This window comes from Centropristis striata, chromosome 10 (assembly GCF_030273125.1).
Source record: "Centropristis striata isolate RG_2023a ecotype Rhode Island chromosome 10, C.striata_1.0, whole genome shotgun sequence".
In the NCBI taxonomy this organism is placed as follows: Eukaryota; Metazoa; Chordata; class Actinopteri; order Perciformes; family Serranidae; genus Centropristis; species Centropristis striata.
In genome coordinates, this window is record NC_081526.1 from 8793968 (window position 1) to 8813051 (window position 19084).

At 37.9% G+C, this 19084-nt stretch overlaps 1 protein-coding gene across 2 annotated transcripts; it reads left to right on the top strand.

Annotated features, from left to right (window-relative positions):
* The first annotated feature begins 1477 nt into the window (after positions 1-1477).
* On the top strand, positions 1478-19005 carry ttc21b (tetratricopeptide repeat domain 21B). Of its 2 annotated transcripts, none has more exons than XM_059342417.1 (29): positions 1478-1627; positions 2026-2155; positions 2267-2377; positions 2461-2627; positions 2719-2841; positions 3688-3845; positions 4411-4495; positions 4911-5009; positions 5103-5295; positions 6104-6201; positions 6460-6660; positions 6828-6957; positions 7515-7672; positions 8986-9210; positions 10261-10499; positions 11007-11079; positions 12819-12929; positions 13011-13167; positions 14635-14741; positions 14884-15072; positions 15284-15394; positions 15497-15578; positions 15665-15815; positions 15894-16055; positions 16155-16350; positions 17610-17834; positions 18002-18122; positions 18213-18280; positions 18374-19005. In XM_059342417.1, the coding sequence occupies exons 1-29, from the start codon at positions 1604-1606 to the stop codon at positions 18449-18451; spliced, it is 3972 nt and encodes a 1323-aa protein (XP_059198400.1). In that variant the 5' UTR covers positions 1478-1603; the 3' UTR covers positions 18452-19005. The 2 variants fall into 2 exon arrangements, with proteins under 2 accessions (XP_059198400.1, XP_059198401.1); XM_059342418.1 differs by having other exon boundaries at positions 13011-13149.
* Positions 19006-19084: the final 79 nt, after the last annotated feature.

Consider the following 19084-nt stretch of genomic DNA (forward strand, 5'->3'; position numbering starts at 1 on the left):
AATGGTCTGTACAAACCACAATGGATATAGCCATTAGAATGCTATAGCACCATATCCCAAGGGTTACATATTCCACAGTCTTTCCTCTAATAGGTTTTCAAATGCATTCTTTGGAAGTGCAACAGCACATGCAGTATTTATGCTCTCTGCTAAGTACAACACCTTGATTGTCTTCCATGTAACTACTTGGTGTGAGTATTACAGAGAATATAATTATAATTCATTAACTAATTAATATGAAATAGTTCACATTAAATAGATATTTTTTGGTAAAATTGCCTCTGACAATATGGTTTCAAAACTATGAGCTAAATTGTGTGGTACAGTACGCACAGACTATTCCCATTGCTGCACATGCTCAGGGCTCGATACCAACCTGATTTACTCTTCCATTGATGTGTGCTGCAGAAAGTAATGATTATGTGCCAGGGTTAGTGCTAAATAGTATCTGACAAGGCATGGAAAGGTCTCTCTTGGAACAGTTGCACCCATGCTGGACAGTTGCTGCTCCTGTCATGGACTCAACACTGTAGACATCCAGAGTTCATATTTAACAGTCAATGCATGGTGTTGCATAACATAGGGGCCACCAATTACACTGGCTGGATGGAAATATGTTTCCACTGCACATGGTAAACTATGTAAATATGTGTTAATAGGTGAGGATTTGTGCAAATGCTCGTTTCCTTGTTTAGATGAGCCTACTATAATATAGTTTATATAACACAATAACAAAAAAAAAATACTAGATGTTGAAATTATCTTGAAATGATTGTTTAGGTCTAGAAAGGCCAGCCCAACAACATGCCTACTGACCACATAAATCCAAACTCAGGGAGTGTAACATCAGACACTGAGCTCCCTGAAATCATTTCCATATATTCAAAGTAGGTTAAACCCACCTCGACACGCAATGGGTGTTTTCTGCTTGATGTTTCAAATGGCGTGGAAGTTGTTTTGATTTGCTATCTTGTAAAATCACGTGGTAAAATCACATGTAAATTCAGAAATCAACCCATAGTAACTCTAGGCTAAACCAACACGACGAACATTTCTGGCCTTGCCACCTTAATTATTAGCCTATTACTATTAGTAGTTGTAGTATACGTAGAAGCCCTTCTACCAGCAGTAATAGTGGTATTAGTATTTTATTAAGGATGACTGCGCCACCTGGAGGCTCAACTAAAACATAAACATTCATATATATTATTCTCTAACTTTTGTCTTGCAGGCACATTACTCAAATGAGCGACCAACGCTGTTTACCAATTATCGCCCAAACAAACTTAACAGAGTACATTTTTTTAAGAATATAGAATCAACACTGATTATTCGTTAGGTTTGGGACTTATCAATCACGCTAAAGGAGGCGGGATGTACGAGCTGCTAGTGACGAAGTGGTGCCTGACAGGCTACTTTCAGGGAATATAAAGCCAACATGTGTAGTCGTTACTAAGTTACCGAGCAACGCTGATGGAGTTGGTGCAAGATGGCGGAAGCACAACAAAAACCTCAGTAATGTCGTTTTTATGCTGAAGTATAACGCAGACAGGGTAATTTTTTAACGTTAGTTACTGTTTAAGCACAAAGTGTCTTAACCAAGATGGAGGATGAAGAGACAACATTGGTAAGCGAGCATGTTTTAATGATATAGCGACCCTAAAGATCCATAAATGAGCTACCATCAAGCCAGTTCAGCAGAACTATAAAGAGTAGTAGCATTAACCCTGTTACAGTTTGTCACACATAAGAGAGCACTGATCGTCAGACCTCTCAAAACGTTTAAAGCAATAATAGCTAAGAAGCGAAGAATATATCGGCTAACGTTAATCTCAATGCCGTTATTTAACGTTAGCTGACATCCTGAAGCTGAACGCAGGGTTCCTCTGTTAACTTTAGTTTACATTTCACTTTGTTGTGTTATTAAAACAGCATTGGTTGCAGCAGCAAGTGAGTTTTTGCTGCTAATATAAACCACTCATGAACTAAACAAACGTATTCCTTTCTTTATGTTTTCCCCCACAGGCTTTGATCAGGTCCTATTGCTATGAAAAATATTTCAATCACGCCGTAAACGCTGCAGCAGCTGCTCAGAGAAAATTCAGCAATGATCCCATCTACAGTTTTTTCCATGCATATGGTACTCTTATGCAAGGTAAGCATGCAGTGGGGAGATAAAGTGTAATAACGTCCATTTCTGTTTAGACCACTATTATGTCCAGCTCCTGTCATACATGCACTTGTGTCATTATTTTTTTTACTACAGATCAAGTTCAAGAAGCCTCAATAGAGTTGGACACAATAAGAGATAGTCGAGATGTGTCTCTCTGCACATTAATGGCCCTTGTGTATGCTGAGAAGAAAAAGGCAAACCCAGGTAATCCAGTATGTCCTTTTTATTTTTGTCACACATGTGTCACTAGACACGTAATATTCTGATAGCCGCCTTTGTATTCCCAGACAGAGAAATTATTCAAGAACTTGATGCCAAGGTCAAAGAGGATCGTAAAAGTGCATCTCCGAAGAGTCTGTACTATGCTGGGATGTTTCTCTGGCTATTGGGGCGAAATGATAAGGCAAGGGAGTACACAGAGAGAATGATCAAACTCTCCAATGGCTCTAGTGAGGTGAGATTTCCCTTTTTGTTATGTCTGAGACAGGCATTAGTAGCCTCTTCTGCAAAGGCCTAAAATATTTGTACCGATATGTTTTCTTCAGGGGATAATCCTAAAAGCCTGGATAGATGTGACATCTGGTAAGGACGCCTACGCCAGAAAGGCTGGAAAGTACTTTGATGAAGGACTCAAAGAAAAGGCTGATGTTTTTGCCCTGATGGGAAAGGTGAGATTAAAATTACAAATCCATTTTCTTCCCCTAGTCACAGCTGATTATGTTATCATGCTACCATTTCTCATATTTCCTTTGCCTTATAGTACGTATTGTGTTTCTGATTGACGCTGTGTTTTATTTCATGTGCCTCTTTCCAACACTGTGATGTATTTTTACTGTTTAGTTCAGCTTTTCCAGTCAATACATTTAATATCCTTCAATTTCTTAGACAGTACATTGTTTGGATTATTTATTTTTGATTATTTTATCCTTGAAAATAATGCTTCAGTTGGCATTTTTTGATAGGTTCATAACATTTAGACATAGAAAAGTTATATTCATATTAACCCTTTGATGCACATCATGGGTCTAAAGTGACCCGACTAAGTTTTTATATTCTATATATTTGCAATAAACTAATTTCATCATTCAGTATTCCAGGTTTTCCTCAATTAACTTGTTTTTGATCATCATACATCCTAATTTTTTGTTGTCATTTCTTACTTTTTGAATAAAAACCCTTTTTTGTATCACTACGTTTCTAATGAACAAGGTCATTTTTGACCCATGTGTGTAAACTTGATAATAATACAAAAAATATTTTTCTTCATAAAGTATGTTAAGAAAAATGGATATCATGATCTGTTGTAATAAAAAAAAAAAAGATATTCAAACACACAGCCAGCATGAAATAACATGGGAAATAAATGCGGTTCATTTTTGACCCATGTGTGTAAACTTGTGCATTAGAAGGTGTTTATATGTTGTCCATCAAAGGGTTAATTGCTGAAGTAATAGTCAAATTGTGTACTTGCCAGGAGGTATGATACACCTTAAGTGACGTTTCTTCTGTTGTAGGCACAATACTATGAATATCGTCAGAACTACTCCGGAGCCTTGGAGATGGTTAACCAGGTTATTGTTAGTTTCCCTGGGTTCCTGCCTGCCCTCACCAAGAAGATGAAACTGTTGCTCAGCTTGCAAGACTGGGAGCAAACCATAGATGCAGCACACAGGTAATTAATGACGTCATGATATGCCCAAATAATACACAAGTCAGTTATTTCCTAATAAAAGCCTCTCTAAGGGTTCCAGTGTGTCTGGTGAGATCATAAAACAGAAAAATACTCAGGATCACCAGCAGTGATGCAAGAAGCTTTCAAATAAAAACTAGTGTGATGCCTCAAACCAGTGCATACTGATTAAGCCATTGTTTATGGTTGGCCCTTTGGAACTTAGCCAGTGTCAGACAGTATAAAAAGGCCTTTGTGCAGAAGTCAAACACAATTCCAAGGTCTCGCGGCTCCAGGTTTGTTGAACAGGAAGAAGAGTGATTACTCAGGTTGCAGGAAGCTTTGAGCTGCTGTGGTGCCCTCACTGAGATGTTGTGGAGTGTGAGCACTGCAAGCAGTATATAGTATACTTAACACCCTTTGACAGCAGTTTTAATTTTATTTGCCTCGAACTCAACTGGGTACTGCAGCAGTATCATATATTTTATTACTACCAATCAAAGAAATTCAAGCATATTAAGGGTAGGACAATGACTCCATTCACAGCACCTTGTGTATTACATTTCAGGCTTTTACAGAAGGATAAAAATAACCTGGAGGCACTACGGATGCTAGCTCTACATTCTTTATGTAGAGATGGAGATGTTACTGAGGTAAAGTTTCCATTTTCACATGTTCATACTTTGAATTTTATGGGAAAATCAACAGTAAATACAGTAACATTGTTAGTACTACTTGTAAGAGCCATTTTGCTTTGATTGTTTATTTGTTTGTTAGTTTGTGCCTCCCACCACCGGGTGGAGAAAGGCACACAGTTTTTTGACCGCAGAAATGTGAAGTATACATTGGAAACTAACTAACTAAACTATTTGTTTAAGAAAGAAGTATACCTTAGTTTGGAAATGTTACAATAAAGTTAAATGATATACGGAAACTGGACATTTCATTTGTGCGCGTAAAAAAAACACTATAAACGGGATCTCATCATACTAGTGGCATCTTTTTTGAGTAGCAATCAGGTCACTACAGTACTATTTCTGATGGGGTTTTTCATTTCCCCCATGGCAGGCGGTTAAGCAGCTTTCAAACCTCATCAGCAGCTTGGAGATTCTGGAACCACACAACCCAGAGCTTTTCTACAGGATGTCTCTCGCCTTCACACGTGTTGTAAGACAAGTTTAAAGTGTATTTTCTAAATTCTTAATGCTACAGGTTTAGTTCTCTTGTTTGACTCGTCAGTATTGCTTCTTGTTGTCATAGTGTGGACGAAATGAGAAGCTGATTGAGCAGACGTGTAGGATGGTGGAAAAAGCCTTCTCCGTGGCATCAGGGGACTCGGATATAGCAACAGAGTTGGGCTACCAGTTTGTGCTTCAGGACAGAATTAAGGACTCGTTGAAGTGGTACAAGACAGCCATGACTTTGGATGAGACAAGTGTTTCTGCTCTGACTGGTAACGTGTTACATTCATCGGTTATCTGCATGATGACTCTTAATAGTCAGGCGGCTTAGCCAAATAAAGGGGACACGTCGGACAAAAGCACCAAATTTTTTCCACATGCTCTCTATCACTATAGGTTTAAATTTTTGGTAGGAGCCGCTTCATCAAGATTGTGGATCGGAGATGGCAGCCATATAAAGTCTATGAGAAACTCTATATCTTCCAAGCCAATTAGAAGGTCAATCTTGGTGTCAAAATATGCATTTTCTGTGTCAAGGAATCATTTAAAACTATTGAGAATATCGCTAGATAGTTAATTGATCAAATAGATATGTTCATTTTCACCCAGACTGGTAGGTCTTCAAGTGCTGCAGCAAGGAATCCTGAACTGAAAATGAATCTATGTTCACGGAAGAGTGCGGATTAGCTGCAATGTACACTGCTCAAAAAAAAATCAAGGGAACGCTTAAATCTCATGTCAGATCTCTAGTGATATTCTCAACAGCTTTAAATGATTCCTTGACCCAGAAAATGCATATTTTGACACCAAGATTGACCTTTTAAGTAAATTGGAAGATATATTGGTTCTCATAGACTTTATATGGCTGCCATCTCCGATCCACAATCTTGATGAAGTGGCTCCTACCAAAAATTTAAACCTATAGTGATAGAGAGCATGTGGAACAAATTTGGTGCTTTTGTCCGGCGTGTCCCCTTTATTCATAAATCTGGTCCTAAGCCGCCTGACTATAAGGTCCATACTTACTTTTTGTCTTCTTCTAAAAATCTTATGCTTTTGTTTTTTGTTTTTTTTACACAGGTATAATCCGTTGCCAGCTGATAGAGGGCCAGCTGGAAGATGCAGAACAACAGTTGGAATTTCTCACAGAGATTCAACAATCTATTGGAAAATCAGGGGTAATGTCCTTTTTATATCCAGACATCCATCTTTCATTCTAGTAAGAGTATCCGAGATGAAGAGGCTTATATTGGTCTACAATAGTTTATTGCGCTTTAAAAGCGGTTTTAAAGCACTAAGAAAGAGCACCTGGCAGAATAAGCAGCTGTTCTTCCCAGGATTCTTTCCGTTATTGCGCTTGTGTATTTGATCCAAGTTTCCTATGCTGCCTTTATCTTTCTACAAGTGAATGTCCTTTTTTTTTTTGTCACCCTCAGGAGCTACTCTACCTCCGTGCTGTCCTGGCAGTGAAAAAGCGCCGGCCCCAGGAAGAGGTGACCAATCTGTTGAATGATGCAGTGGACACACACTTCTCCACACTGCAGGGTCTGCCTCTGGGAGTGGAGTATTTTGAGAAGCTGAACCCTGATTTCCTGTTGGAGATCGTCAAAGAGTATCTTGCACTGTGTCCTGCTAAGGTACGACTGGGAGACTCGTCCATGACGGGGTGTCTGTTTAAATTCTGGGTCTTGAATTTGAGAGGTGCAAGAAGCCTTAGTCAGTTTTGTATTTGTTTTGCCGCTAACGATTGCGTTTTTTATTGCTCACACTCTCTGGTAAATAAAACTTTCTTCTTCTTTTCTAGCCTCCAGCCCAGGGCCAGGCTCCTGCTCCTCAGCTCCAGCACTGTGCCACATTATTGGACACTGTGGTCAAGATTGTACCAGGTCTCCCTCAGGGGGTCTTCCTGCTAGCCAAAGTCAGATATCAGTCTGGTGAGTACTGCATTTACAATATTTATTGGTTCCTTTTTTCTATTTTTTTCTATTATTTTTTTTTTAACTTTATTGCCTTTATGCACATTAACATCACAAAGGAAAACAAATCAAAACATCTTGAGATTGGGTCTCATCTGTCACACAAATAGCACTGTAAAGGGTATTGCACATATTTTATCTTGTTCTGTATTAAAAAAAGGGATATTTTAGATAATAATAGTGTATAAGAGTCTTAAGCGATATAGTCGGTAACTGGGGTCCACTTTCTCATAAAAACAGGTACTTTTAGCTGTAATTGGGCGGTCATATATTCCATCATGTAGACATGTTTTACTTTCTGTTACCACTAAGTGATCATAGGGGGGTCAGTCTTCATCCAATTTATAGTAATCATTTTTCTTGCAATCATCAACAAAATTTGTAATATATAACATTGTTCTGTGGTAAACAGGTGGTCAGGAAACACATCTAATAAAAATGACAAAGAGTCCATTGGCAGTTCCACTGCCATATATATATTTTTTTTAAACTTAATTTCTTCTGTGTTTATTCAGGCGACATTGACGCTGCTCAGAGCAGTCTCCAACATTGTCTGGATCAGTGTCCTTCTTATCCAGATGCTCATCTGCTAATGGCACAGATCCATCTGCTGCAGGGAAACTTCACATTGTGTTCCCAGTCTCTTGAGCTCTGCCTCAGCCATAACTTTGAGGTAAGATCAATATCAACACAGACAGTATTATTGGCTGCTAAATGTTTATAAGACAGAATCTGTTCAGGCTCTTACTTGACCCACAGATATGTGCATATACATTGCAGCTCTGCAACTTTTATGTTACACCCAGGAACAGTCAGCTTCTAATTCACCCTTTCATCCTTTTCTGGAAGTAATTCAATTCAAAACATAATTTCCAGATGCAACTGCCTTCATTCTTACACCTACATCCTTTTCTGAATCTGGTAATTCTATTTTGTGTCCACAGAGGAGACTTTCAGGATGTTGTCAGCAGTGACAGGATATCAGTGTGTCTTAATGAACAGTTAAAAAAACGTTTGGATTACGAAGGCAGATCAAAAGCTATTCTGGTTAGAGCATAAATCGGGTTAATACAGATTAACTGACTATGTTCGCATGCACAAAACAGTCAGAGTTTTGCCTTTAATCTTAATAAAGACAAGATTCCTCCCAAGCGATTAAAATGGTTAATGAAAATAAATATTCAACTTTCTGTTAACATACATCAACTGACTAGAAATTGAAAACTGTTGTTGTTTACTTGGTTTGCATATAACAACCATAGCAACATGCAAAGCTGACTGTAAAAATGCAAAGATGTGCTGTGTACACTGTGCTTGTCCAAAGAGTGTTTTTAAAACCGGAATAATAGAGGCAAAGCCCACATCTTAATCAGGAAATGGACTGATTCAGAATATTTTACATAACCCGTATTAAATTAGGAATATTGCCACATAGGTAATAATTGTGGATATTTGTATCAGGGTTCGTACGGGTGCCTGAAATCATTGAAAATGCTTACATTTAAATGTTGTATTTTCAAGGTTTAAAAAGTGCTTGGATTTTGGATAAAGTGCTTGTAAATGCTTGAAATTCTTACTGTATTTCTCTTGCAATCTGACTATATCCATCTATAGACTATAGATAATCACATGTTCAATGTAAAACATAATGAGTAGCCTATCTGAAATGAAGACCGTTCCTCCTAAAAGTGTAATACCATCGCTGTTGGTATGGTTAAGTGAAATCTCCCCCTTTTAGTATGTAAGTACTCATCTAAAACATGCAATTTACAACAGGTGTAAGATACTGGAAAAGCTTGAAAATTTACCTTGAAAGTCCTTGAAAAATGCTTGAATTTGACCACTGCTAAAGTGTACGAACCCTGTTGTATACATGTCGACATTGTCGGAGTTATCAGTGACTGTTTATCTGGGCTGGGAATCACAATTACTTCTGTGGTCTGGTCATTCTTATCCAACTCGGTCGTGACTTGTCGTCCATTTCAGATCCGAGACCATCCGTTGTACCACCTGATCAATGCTCAGGCGAAGAAGAAGATGGGTGAGCTAAAGGAGGCTATTCAGACACTGCAGATGGCCATGAGTCTCCCAGGTGTCCGCAGAGCTGGATCCTCATCCAAGTCTAAGAACAAAAAGATTGAGCTGAGTCCTGCTGACTGTCTCTCTGTCTTCTTGGAGTTGGCGGAGGCCCTGTGGCTCAACGGAGAACAGGTAAGATTTTGAGTTTTGATGTAACAAGACTTGTGCTTGAAACAATCCTGTTTTATTGAAAGTGGTGGTTCTAAACCTTTTCCTAAAGGGATCTCTTTTCTATCATAGCATGATGTGATAACTCTTGACTAAGTGGCATAACTTATGGATATATCATACAATAGTCAGTGCATAACAATAAAAGTACAGAATAACTGGTAATCTGTACGTTTAACCCAAAGAACGAACGCAATAACTGCTGGAGGTTTGTGTAAAAAAACAATTTTCAGTTCATTATGAGCAAATAATTCTCATTTAAATTGCATCAGAAATGAGAATTTTTTAACAGAACTCTCTGACTGTATTGTCTTTTCCATGAGTACTTAATTTGGTTCTTTTAGACCAGGGATGGGCAACTGGAGGCCCGGGGGCCGCATATGGCCCGCACCCTCACTTGAAGTGGCCCTCAATACAACTATATGCATTTGAGCATGAAATATTAAAAGTGCAGTGTAAAAATGCACAAAGTTACTTCTTGCAATTAATGTTGGTCTGCACTGAAAAAAAAGAAATCACAGTAAGTGGTTATTTTTTATTTGCTTCAAACCTTTTGTATTCCTATTTATACTGTTCTACGAGCATTTGAGCATGAAATATGTTAAGTTACTGCACTGTAAACATATTTAAAATTGCAGTTTCATCATATTTGGTTAAGTGCACGGTCCTATATGTGGCCCTGTGGTAGTGTCCATGAAACACTGTGGCCCCCTCCAGCATTTAGGTTTCCCATCCCTATTTTAGACAAATTAAATATTTTCTTCTCCCTGAAAACCTGTATACCTCTTAAAATTAAGAAGATCTTGTGACCCCCTGTGAATCTTTAGTGTGGTTCAGGGTGGGGAACCAGTGATTTAAAGCCCTCTCAATATTGTTCTTTATGATTGATGTGAAGTAGTATACTCGATGGTGAGCACCTTTAAGTTTCAATCCCAGTAGTGTTTGGGTTCCCAAATATGCCTAGCCTAATGGAAAAAATACAATATGCATTCATGAATGGGTTTAATATTTCAGCATGAAGCAGCAAAGGTGATGCAGGATGCTATCAATGAGTTCTCGGGGACCCCGGAGGAGCTACGTGTCACTATTGCCAATGCGGACTTGGCCCTGCTGCGTGGTGACACTGAGCTGGCACTGAGTATGCTCAGAAATATTACCCCTGAGCAGCCCTACTACATCCAAGCCAAGGAGAAAATGGCAGACATATATCTGAACCACAGAAAGGAGAAACGTCTGTATGCAAGCTGTTACAGGTGAGCGGTAAATTTGGCTTCAAATGAACCAAGAAAGCAAAGTGAAATGTTGATGTAAGATAGTAAGTGAACATATGAGCGACTGCACTTCATCTGAAACCTAATGCATTGTTTAAATGTTTGCCTGAACAGTAATGGCTGAAACTTAATCAAATACATGACTCTGAGATATTCAGCCATAATGCACCAACATTTCATCCAGCTGTGTCCGTAGTAGGATTTAGAAAACCACAAGCACCAAGTAAATCAAATAACATTTTAAGTGAAGCCATTCATCCAGTAAAAGATTAAATGTGTACAGTTGCCTCCAGTCTTTTGCTGCTCTCTGATGCTGCCTGTATCAGCAGCCGAGATGTGGTAAAGCATGACAGAACCTCGGACCAGCACACACACACACACACACACACACACACACACACACACACACACACACACACACCACACACACTGCATGTGTATTTGATGAAGTACACCATATGTGATGTCATATATCTGTGTTTTCTTCAGAGAAATGGTGGAGAAGCTTCCCAGTCCTCATACATACCTCTTACTAGGTGATGCCTACATGAACATTCAAGAAGTAAGTAAGGGGTGGGAGTTATTAGAAATGTTATTACAACTACTTTGTAGTTTGCTGGCTAAATAAGAATGCTTTTTAAGGTGCTCCATGCTCCGAAAAAGCATTGTATTGTGTTATTTGGGTTTTATTTTGGTCCTGTCTTTTTAACAAAAGGGAAAGGCATAATAAAAAGATGTATTTTATGGAGAGATTATAAAAATGTGTACTATATCACTACAGATTTATTATACTTCTACAATTCTGTTCTTGCCATTCAAGTACAGTGAATGAGCCTAGCTGTGTTTTTTTATCTTTTCCTCTCTGCTGTGTTGGAGCTGTAATGAAGTTCATCACCAATCAACTTGAACTTGAAAATGATTACTGTGTAAATGAAACAGAGAATGTCTTCTTCCAATCCTCACCCAGCAGTTGAGAGCAGTATGAGGAAAAATAATAGTTTTGGGGGGGCTTTTCTGGTAAATATAGAACATTTATGCTCCACAATACTAATGCAAATTGTTCTGAAAGAGTCACAACAGGACGGGAATTTCTCATATTTCTGGTGGAGTGACCTATCTATAATTTGCTAAACATTGTTTGGACACAGGGTGTCCCCATTTCCTATAATCACACATTGTGAGCATCTCAGAGACTGAATGAGTGAATGACAGGTTGGCAGCATCCTCACTTGATAAGCAAATCTACTTACCCTATTATAAAGCATTTATTTCAATAATTTGTTTAAGGGGTTAAGCAGGTTAAAGCAAAATATGCGTTTATATTAGAAAATGCTTGAAAAAAAAGTTAAGAAATCAGTTTTTTCATATGAACAACCCAGAATGTTAGTAAATAGGGAAGAATAACTTAGGTGGTTTTCTGATTAATATAGGAAATTGATATGGTAACACTTTACAATAACCATCATTTATAAATGGTAAACAGATAGTTTATTAATGTTTAATTATCATTTATAAACTGTATATAGACCATTTAGAATGGTAAATACATAATTTATTAATGTTTAACTAACTAAATAATTTATAAATGACAAATAGATGGTATATTAATGTTAGTTTATAGTTACTTTACCATTAGTAAACAACTAAATTCTAATAAATAGTTTATTAATAGTTTTAGTTGCACTCAATATAACAGTTTTAACACCATATTAGGTATGTTAATGATTTTGAAATGTTTAATATACATATAGAAAGTAGATGAAAACATTTATAGATTAAATATGTATAGTACTTTGTAAATGGTTAATAATTGGTTTATAAACCATCTATAAACATTACTTAGATGGTTATTGTAAAGTGTTACCATTGATATTTAGTTCATACAACATAATTCTCATCATAAAGCTGTTAAATAATGCTTTATGATCAAAAGGAACACATTGTGCCTGTATCTAAGTGAGAGGAGATGGTTTTAGATTAATCAAGAAGTTAAAGAGGAGCCAAAGTTATTGTCGCCTGCATGATTTTATGGGAGACATGGCGAGCCTCCTGATGTCTGGCATGTTGACACATACTTTTGTTGTTATGATAGGTAAGATAGCAGCCTTAAGTAGATCTCCAACTCGACCAGCTGAAATTGTTACGTTCCATTCCCAACAGCTCTTTTTCCTACTCAGCCTGTGTTTACCACATTTTCACAACAATTTGTAAATGATGAAATGTATTAGACTTCCTGAATAATATTTACAACATCTTCACCACATTGTGACACCACTTGCCGTCTGATTTGTTTATCCTCAGCCTGAGAAAGCCATCGAAGTTTATGAACACGCTCTGAAGAAAAACCCCAAAGACGGTGCTTTAGCCAGCAAAATCGGAAAAGCACTGGTTAAGACTCATAACTACGTCAAGGTTTGTGGTGTACACTTAAGAAATAAAAATGATTCACCCACAGACAAGACACAGTGTTGACGCAGGGCTGCTGTTACACAGGCAATGAATTACTATGAAGCAGCCTTGAAGACAGAGCAACAGAACTTCCTGCGCTACGACCTCGCTGAGCTGCTGATGAAGATGAAGCAATATGAGCGCTGTGAGAAAGTCCTGCAGGAAGCTCTGCTGCATGAGCAAGGTACTGAAGACGTCACAGGTATTTCCTCCTGACATCAAAAACACTTCTAGAGAATTAAGTCATGACAGTTTGTGCACTTACAGAAAATGCTTTAAAATTTAATATTACTACAAACAATTATCCCAAAGCTATTTATATCGTTATTCCAAATGTTTGCAACAATGTTTAAACCCAGAGAAACCTCTTTTATATTTAAGGTATTTGATGTGTTTTATTTGGTCGCCTGCTATTGCCGTGATAACCTCTTTGCCTCTAGTTGCTCTAGCCTCCAGCAAAACACTGGGAACACCAGATAATACTTCAGAGTATAAATCATACAATATCACAGAATTGTACTCAGGAACAGCACCAAAGTATTTTAATTGATACGCAGCATAATTTTTCATTTAATTCTGACATTTTGCAACACAATAATCCAGTAGAAACCTAATTTATTGATACATTTTTAGTATCGATCCAGCTTGCAACATTACATTAGCTACAGTAGCTGTACGGGTTGCTGACTCAGCTAATGGTAAACTGGCTAGTTAACTATATGTTTGTTAACATTACTCGCAGCTATTTCATTAACCCATTTAAGCCCGGAAAGCATTACCACATTTCTACCATTAAAACCGGGGGCGCTGTTGCGTTATTCTAACATCAAAGCCGGGAAAGCGGATACGTCGTTTTGTAGTATTTGTTGTTTTTTTCCACCTATTTTCGGTCTCTTGGCCAATGAAATGCATCAGAATACATGTGGCAGTGTCGCAATGCAACATGGGACTTTTCCAGAACTTTGAAATCACCACCAAAAATAAGACACAAAATTACTAAAAAAAGACACAAAAAGACACAAAATTACTAAAAAAGACACAAAATGAGAATACATGTGGGAGTGTCGCAATGCAACATGGGACTTTTCCACAACTTTGAAATTTTAATTTAATTTATATCTGCTACAGAGGCAATCTATTATTTAGTAGGCGTTGACACTTCTGTTGAATTTCCAGAAAAACTTCAGGTTTTAGGGGTTATTTTAAAGTCGCACATAGGTTTTACAGGCATTTTTTACAGGCGTTTCAGGCCTAAATGGGTTAAATGGAATTGCATAATGTTAATAAATGTAACATGAAGAAAACTTTTATACATTAAGTCGTCCTTGAACGTTATTGTTGGCTGAGTCACATCGATAGATTTCCAATTTTTGGCAATGGTGTTTATAAATGAAAACTCCCATGATCCCACACTCCTTCAAGATACAACAAAGTCCATATTTTGTTACTGTTTTGATTGAGAGATGTCTAGCATTTGGAATTAAAAAATGTGTTAATGTATAAAACCTTAAGATGCAAACAAAATATTATGAAATATGGTTTATGCCAAACTGCTTCGAATTTGAAAAGCAAATCATAACATCGCTCAATCATATTCTACTGGTTGTTTTTCATTTTTTTTATCATTTTGTTGTGTCCCCAACTTCACATATTTTCTTCCTCTATCCAGTGAATGAGCTGCAGGCGCTCTCCGATGACTGTCGTTATCTGGTCTTGCTGGCAAAGATCAAAAATAAGATTGACAAAAATGAGGAAGCGCTACTTTCTCTACAAAGAGTGAGTGGTTGTTGAATAGTTTTGTTGGTTTATATAAAAAAAACACTTACCTGTCTGCCTAAAAAGACAGAAACAGAGTAACTTTAGGAGAATATTTAATATTTTTATTGTTTTAAAAATGAGGTTGTGTTGCTGTGTTTAGGCCCGGGATGTGCAGGCCAAGGTGCTGAAGCGGGTGCAGTTGGAGCAGCCTGACGCCGTCCCCATGCAGAAGCAGCTTGCTGCCGAGATCTGCGCTGAGATCGCTAAACACTACACAACTCAGAGGGGCTATGAGAGAGCAGTCAAATTCTACAAAGAAGCTCTTGTGTATTGTGAGACTGATCGCAAGGTCAGTGCAGCCGAATCAAAAACGTCCTGTGTACTCACTGCAGCTGTGGTAAACAAGCACTGGCATCTTTTAGAGTCTGGTGCTTGTGTTTGTGCAATTTTCTGATCTTAGTTGTTGATAGTTTGATGTAATGGAAATATCTGATTCATCAACATTATTCTACCAAGACTGTTGTTGCATGAATTCAAATGAAGGCACGCTCTGTTCCCAGGTGATGCTGGAGTTGGCTCGGCTCTACCTTACTCTGGATGAGGTTGATGCGTGCCAGGAGCAGTGCAGCATCATTTTGAAGAATGACCAGTTTAATGAAGATGCAACTCTGGTTTGTCCTTTCTGTCTTACACCACAGTTTTGACTTTAACCTTTTTTTTTTTTTTTTTTTCTTGGACTAATTCACTTATTTGTTCCATGTGTTTGTCTCTAGATGATGGCTGACATTATGTTTAGGAAGCAGGACTATGAACAGGCCGTCTTCCACTTTCAACAACTCCTGGAGCGCAAACCAGGTGAAAAAAAAAAATCAGCAAATGTAAATGTGAAGTCATCATTTGACTTTCTCTTAATGGTAAACATAATAACTTGTTGCTTTCAGACAATTACCCAACTCTGTCCCGTCTCATTGACTTGCTGAGGAGGGCTGGGAAGTTGGAAGAAGTCCCCAGATTTCTTGATATGGCGGAAAAACATTCTTCCAGGACTAAGTTTGACCCTGGGTTCAACTATTGCAAAGGACTTTATCTTTGGTAAGTTTGCCAAGGCATTTCCTCTGAATGTGGCGACATCTGTTGTATCTGCTGACTAAACTTGTGCTTTCTGTTCAGGCACACAGGAGAACCTAATGACGCTCTGTGGCACTTCAACAAAGCACGCAAAGACAACGACTGGGGACAAAATGCTGTGTACAACATGATTGAAATCTATCTAAACCCAGACAATGACACCATGGGAGGAGAAGTTTTTGAAAATTTAGATGGTGAAATGGGGTGAGTGGCAGTAGGAGCATACTGGTCTTAATACAGTATAGAAAATTTAGTTTGAAACCCACAGACGTACATGCGGTGCTTACTTTTGTCTCTCATCAGGAACTCCACAGAGAAACAGGAGTCAGAGCTGGTTACTGTTAGGACAGCCGAGAAGCTGCTGAAGGAGTTAAGGCCTCAGACACCAGGAGGACACATCCAGCTCCGCATCTTGGAGAACTACTGCTTTCTGGCTACTAAACAGAAGGCCAATGTAGAGAAAGCCCTGGGTGTTTTCACTGAGATTGCAAACAATGAAGTAAGTAAACTCCACATGGTGTGCATTTGTTACATCACTCTCTCCTGTGAGAATATACCCACACCAGGAGCTGTGCAATAATCCAGACTCCCTCTGAATGTCAGTCATTGCGTTGGATTGTAAACTGCACATTACGCTGTGTTGGAGTTATTTAGTTCTTGTTAGTATTTAGTTGTCTGTTTAGTTTATTAATAACAATGAGTATCGTTTGATTATTCTAGACCAGGGGTAGGCAACCTGCGGCTCCAGAGCCACATGGGGCTCTGCAGGCCATCTGCTGTGGCTCCCTGTTACTGTGAAATATTTTTATATATATTTTTACATTTTAATTTACCATTGGTGTAGGCCCAAAGCAGTTAGTATTGTTCAATTGTAAAAATGTGAAGCTTATATACGGCAAAAAAGCATTATTTTTAAACATACTAGTCAACTAAAATGTGCATCATAGCTTACGAAAATCTTAAAAAGCCTTAACCTATACATTTTGCCAACTTCAACTTTCGATTCCAAACCTCAAAATCATATTAATAAATGCTCCTTTTGACCAATAACTCATGTTTGTAGACTAATTTAGACTTAGTAGGCTATTTTATTTTCATTCATAATAAGGTTTGCGGCTCAATTCCGACGTTTTTTCTCTTATTTGGCCAACAATTGCTCTTTTGTTAATAAAGGTTGCCCCTGTTCTAGACATTTGATTATTTTGATAATATTTTGTTTTGCCAGTTAATTGTTTAGTTTAATCATTATTGTTTAGCATATTTAGTTTACATATTATTTTTGTGTTTTATGGAATTTGGGTTGGCACCATGGGCCCCTGATGTTATATAGGTAGGAGGGTAGGCAGAGGGCCGTCATGCACCTGGGTGGGTCGATGGTTTTTTACCAGCGCGAAGAGAGGCAGCAGGAGCCATGTTTCTTTGTTCTCTTTGTTTGTTTGCTCGATATGGATAAAATAAACCTTGTGGAACTCACACTCCCATGATGCATCAGTGGCATTTTAATTAAGTTTGTTTTAAGTTTATTTTGTTCTTTTTTCGGACAAAATTGCCACTACACGCTGTATCAGGCCTAGTTGCAATCAAGTATGTACAGTATAAGCCATTGTTTTGTGGATTTTATTTGTTAAAATCACATTAAAGTTAATGTACTGAAGTGAAGGCATTGTGTTGCATTATAAACAAATAGAAGTGTGATAGGTGGAGGAGGTGTTGTCAGAGGCATCCTGTCTAACCAGGATTCTTTGCTTTGGACTTCAGAAAGACCACGTGCCAGCACTGTTGGCCATGGCGACAGCGTACATGATGCTCAAACAGACTCCAAGAGCCAGGAACCAGCTCAAACGCATAGCTAAGATGAACTGGAGCATTGTTGACGCCGATGAGTTTGAGAAGAGCTGGCTGCTCTTGGCAGACATCTACATCCATTCGGGGAAGTATGACATGGCTGGGGACCTCTTAAAGAGATGCCACAATCATAACAAGGTCAGCCCGAAAACCTTGTCACTGCTTGAATAGTTTTATGTGGTTTACATAGCTGTTGAATTCACACAAAGCCTTTCACCCTTACTTTTGAGATTCGCATGACGTTATAATGTAGAAGCTTCTCATGTACATTTCTTTGTGATAATAATTGCACTTTTTTTCCACAGTCGTGCAGTAAAGCTTATGAATATCTGGGCTACATAATGGAAAAAGAGCAGGCGTTCCGTGATGCAGCACTCAACTATGAACTGGCTTGGAAATATGGAAATCGGACTAACCCAACTATTGGTATGTCAACCAAAATCACATGTCCATTTCTATTTATAACGACAAAAGGGATTAAAAGAATGAAGATGTTTCGTCTGTTTTGTGTTTCAGGATACAAGCTCGCTTTCAACTATCTAAAAGCAAAGAGGCATGTTGATGCCATAGACGTGTGTCATAAGGTGAGACACCTGCAGATGTTTACAGATTGAGAAATAAATAAAAAAAATAGGATTTGTTTTCATCCTGTGAATCATGTTTGCTTCTGTCCACAGGTTCTGGCTGCTCATCCAAATTACCCAAGAATGAGAAAGGACATCCTGGACAAAGCTCGTGCTGCCCTGAGATCTTAGTTTAGAAATGTATGAGTGTGTGTGTGTGCATGTGTGTATGTGTGAGAGAGAGACAAGGAGCCAATACTTCTGTAATAAAATGAGTTACTTCAATTGAATCCACTTCTATTGTTTGGAATGTTTCTGTTTAGTTAAGAGACTGTGCAGTTATTTCTACTATTTCTTTCGGAAAATTCCCTTAAATAGCTTTATAAATTTAAGTATATGAATAGTTGGGGGCTGGCAATCCAAAGGGAAAACACAGTGCAGAAGAGTTCAGGCACATACTCAGCTGAAAGCATTTTTCTTTCTTTCTCTTTCTCCTAAACATGTCAACTGATTTGGAAGCAGCAAAACAAGTTTTTTTTATGTTCAAGCATTATTTTTTATGATTGAATTGAAGTGTTTTCCTTCTATTAGACAACCTATTTTAATTTGATACATGACATATCCATAAATTTGAAATTATTTCCTACAATATATATGAAATAAATGTTAAAATGCATTATGTTGTGATGTAGATACATGTGGATATTTGTTACTGCTGAGTTTATATTCAAAAATAAAATAATTTAAATATATATGATGTTGGTATTATTGTTTTTTTTTTCCAGTAAAGATTTGATTTATGTCTCAATAAGCATATGTGAATTC

Bases quoted from the DNA above. Each gene is read 5' to 3' on its own strand.
- ttc21b (XM_059342417.1), top strand. From the start codon at position 1,604: ATGGAGGATGAAGAGACAACATTG. The intron at 3,846-4,410 runs GTAATTAATGAC...ATTACATTTCAG, and splicing joins ACCATAGATGCAGCACACAG to GCTTTTACAGAAGGATAAAA. The intron at 5,010-5,102 runs GTAAGACAAGTT...TTGTTGTCATAG, and splicing joins CTCTCGCCTTCACACGTGTT to TGTGGACGAAATGAGAAGCT.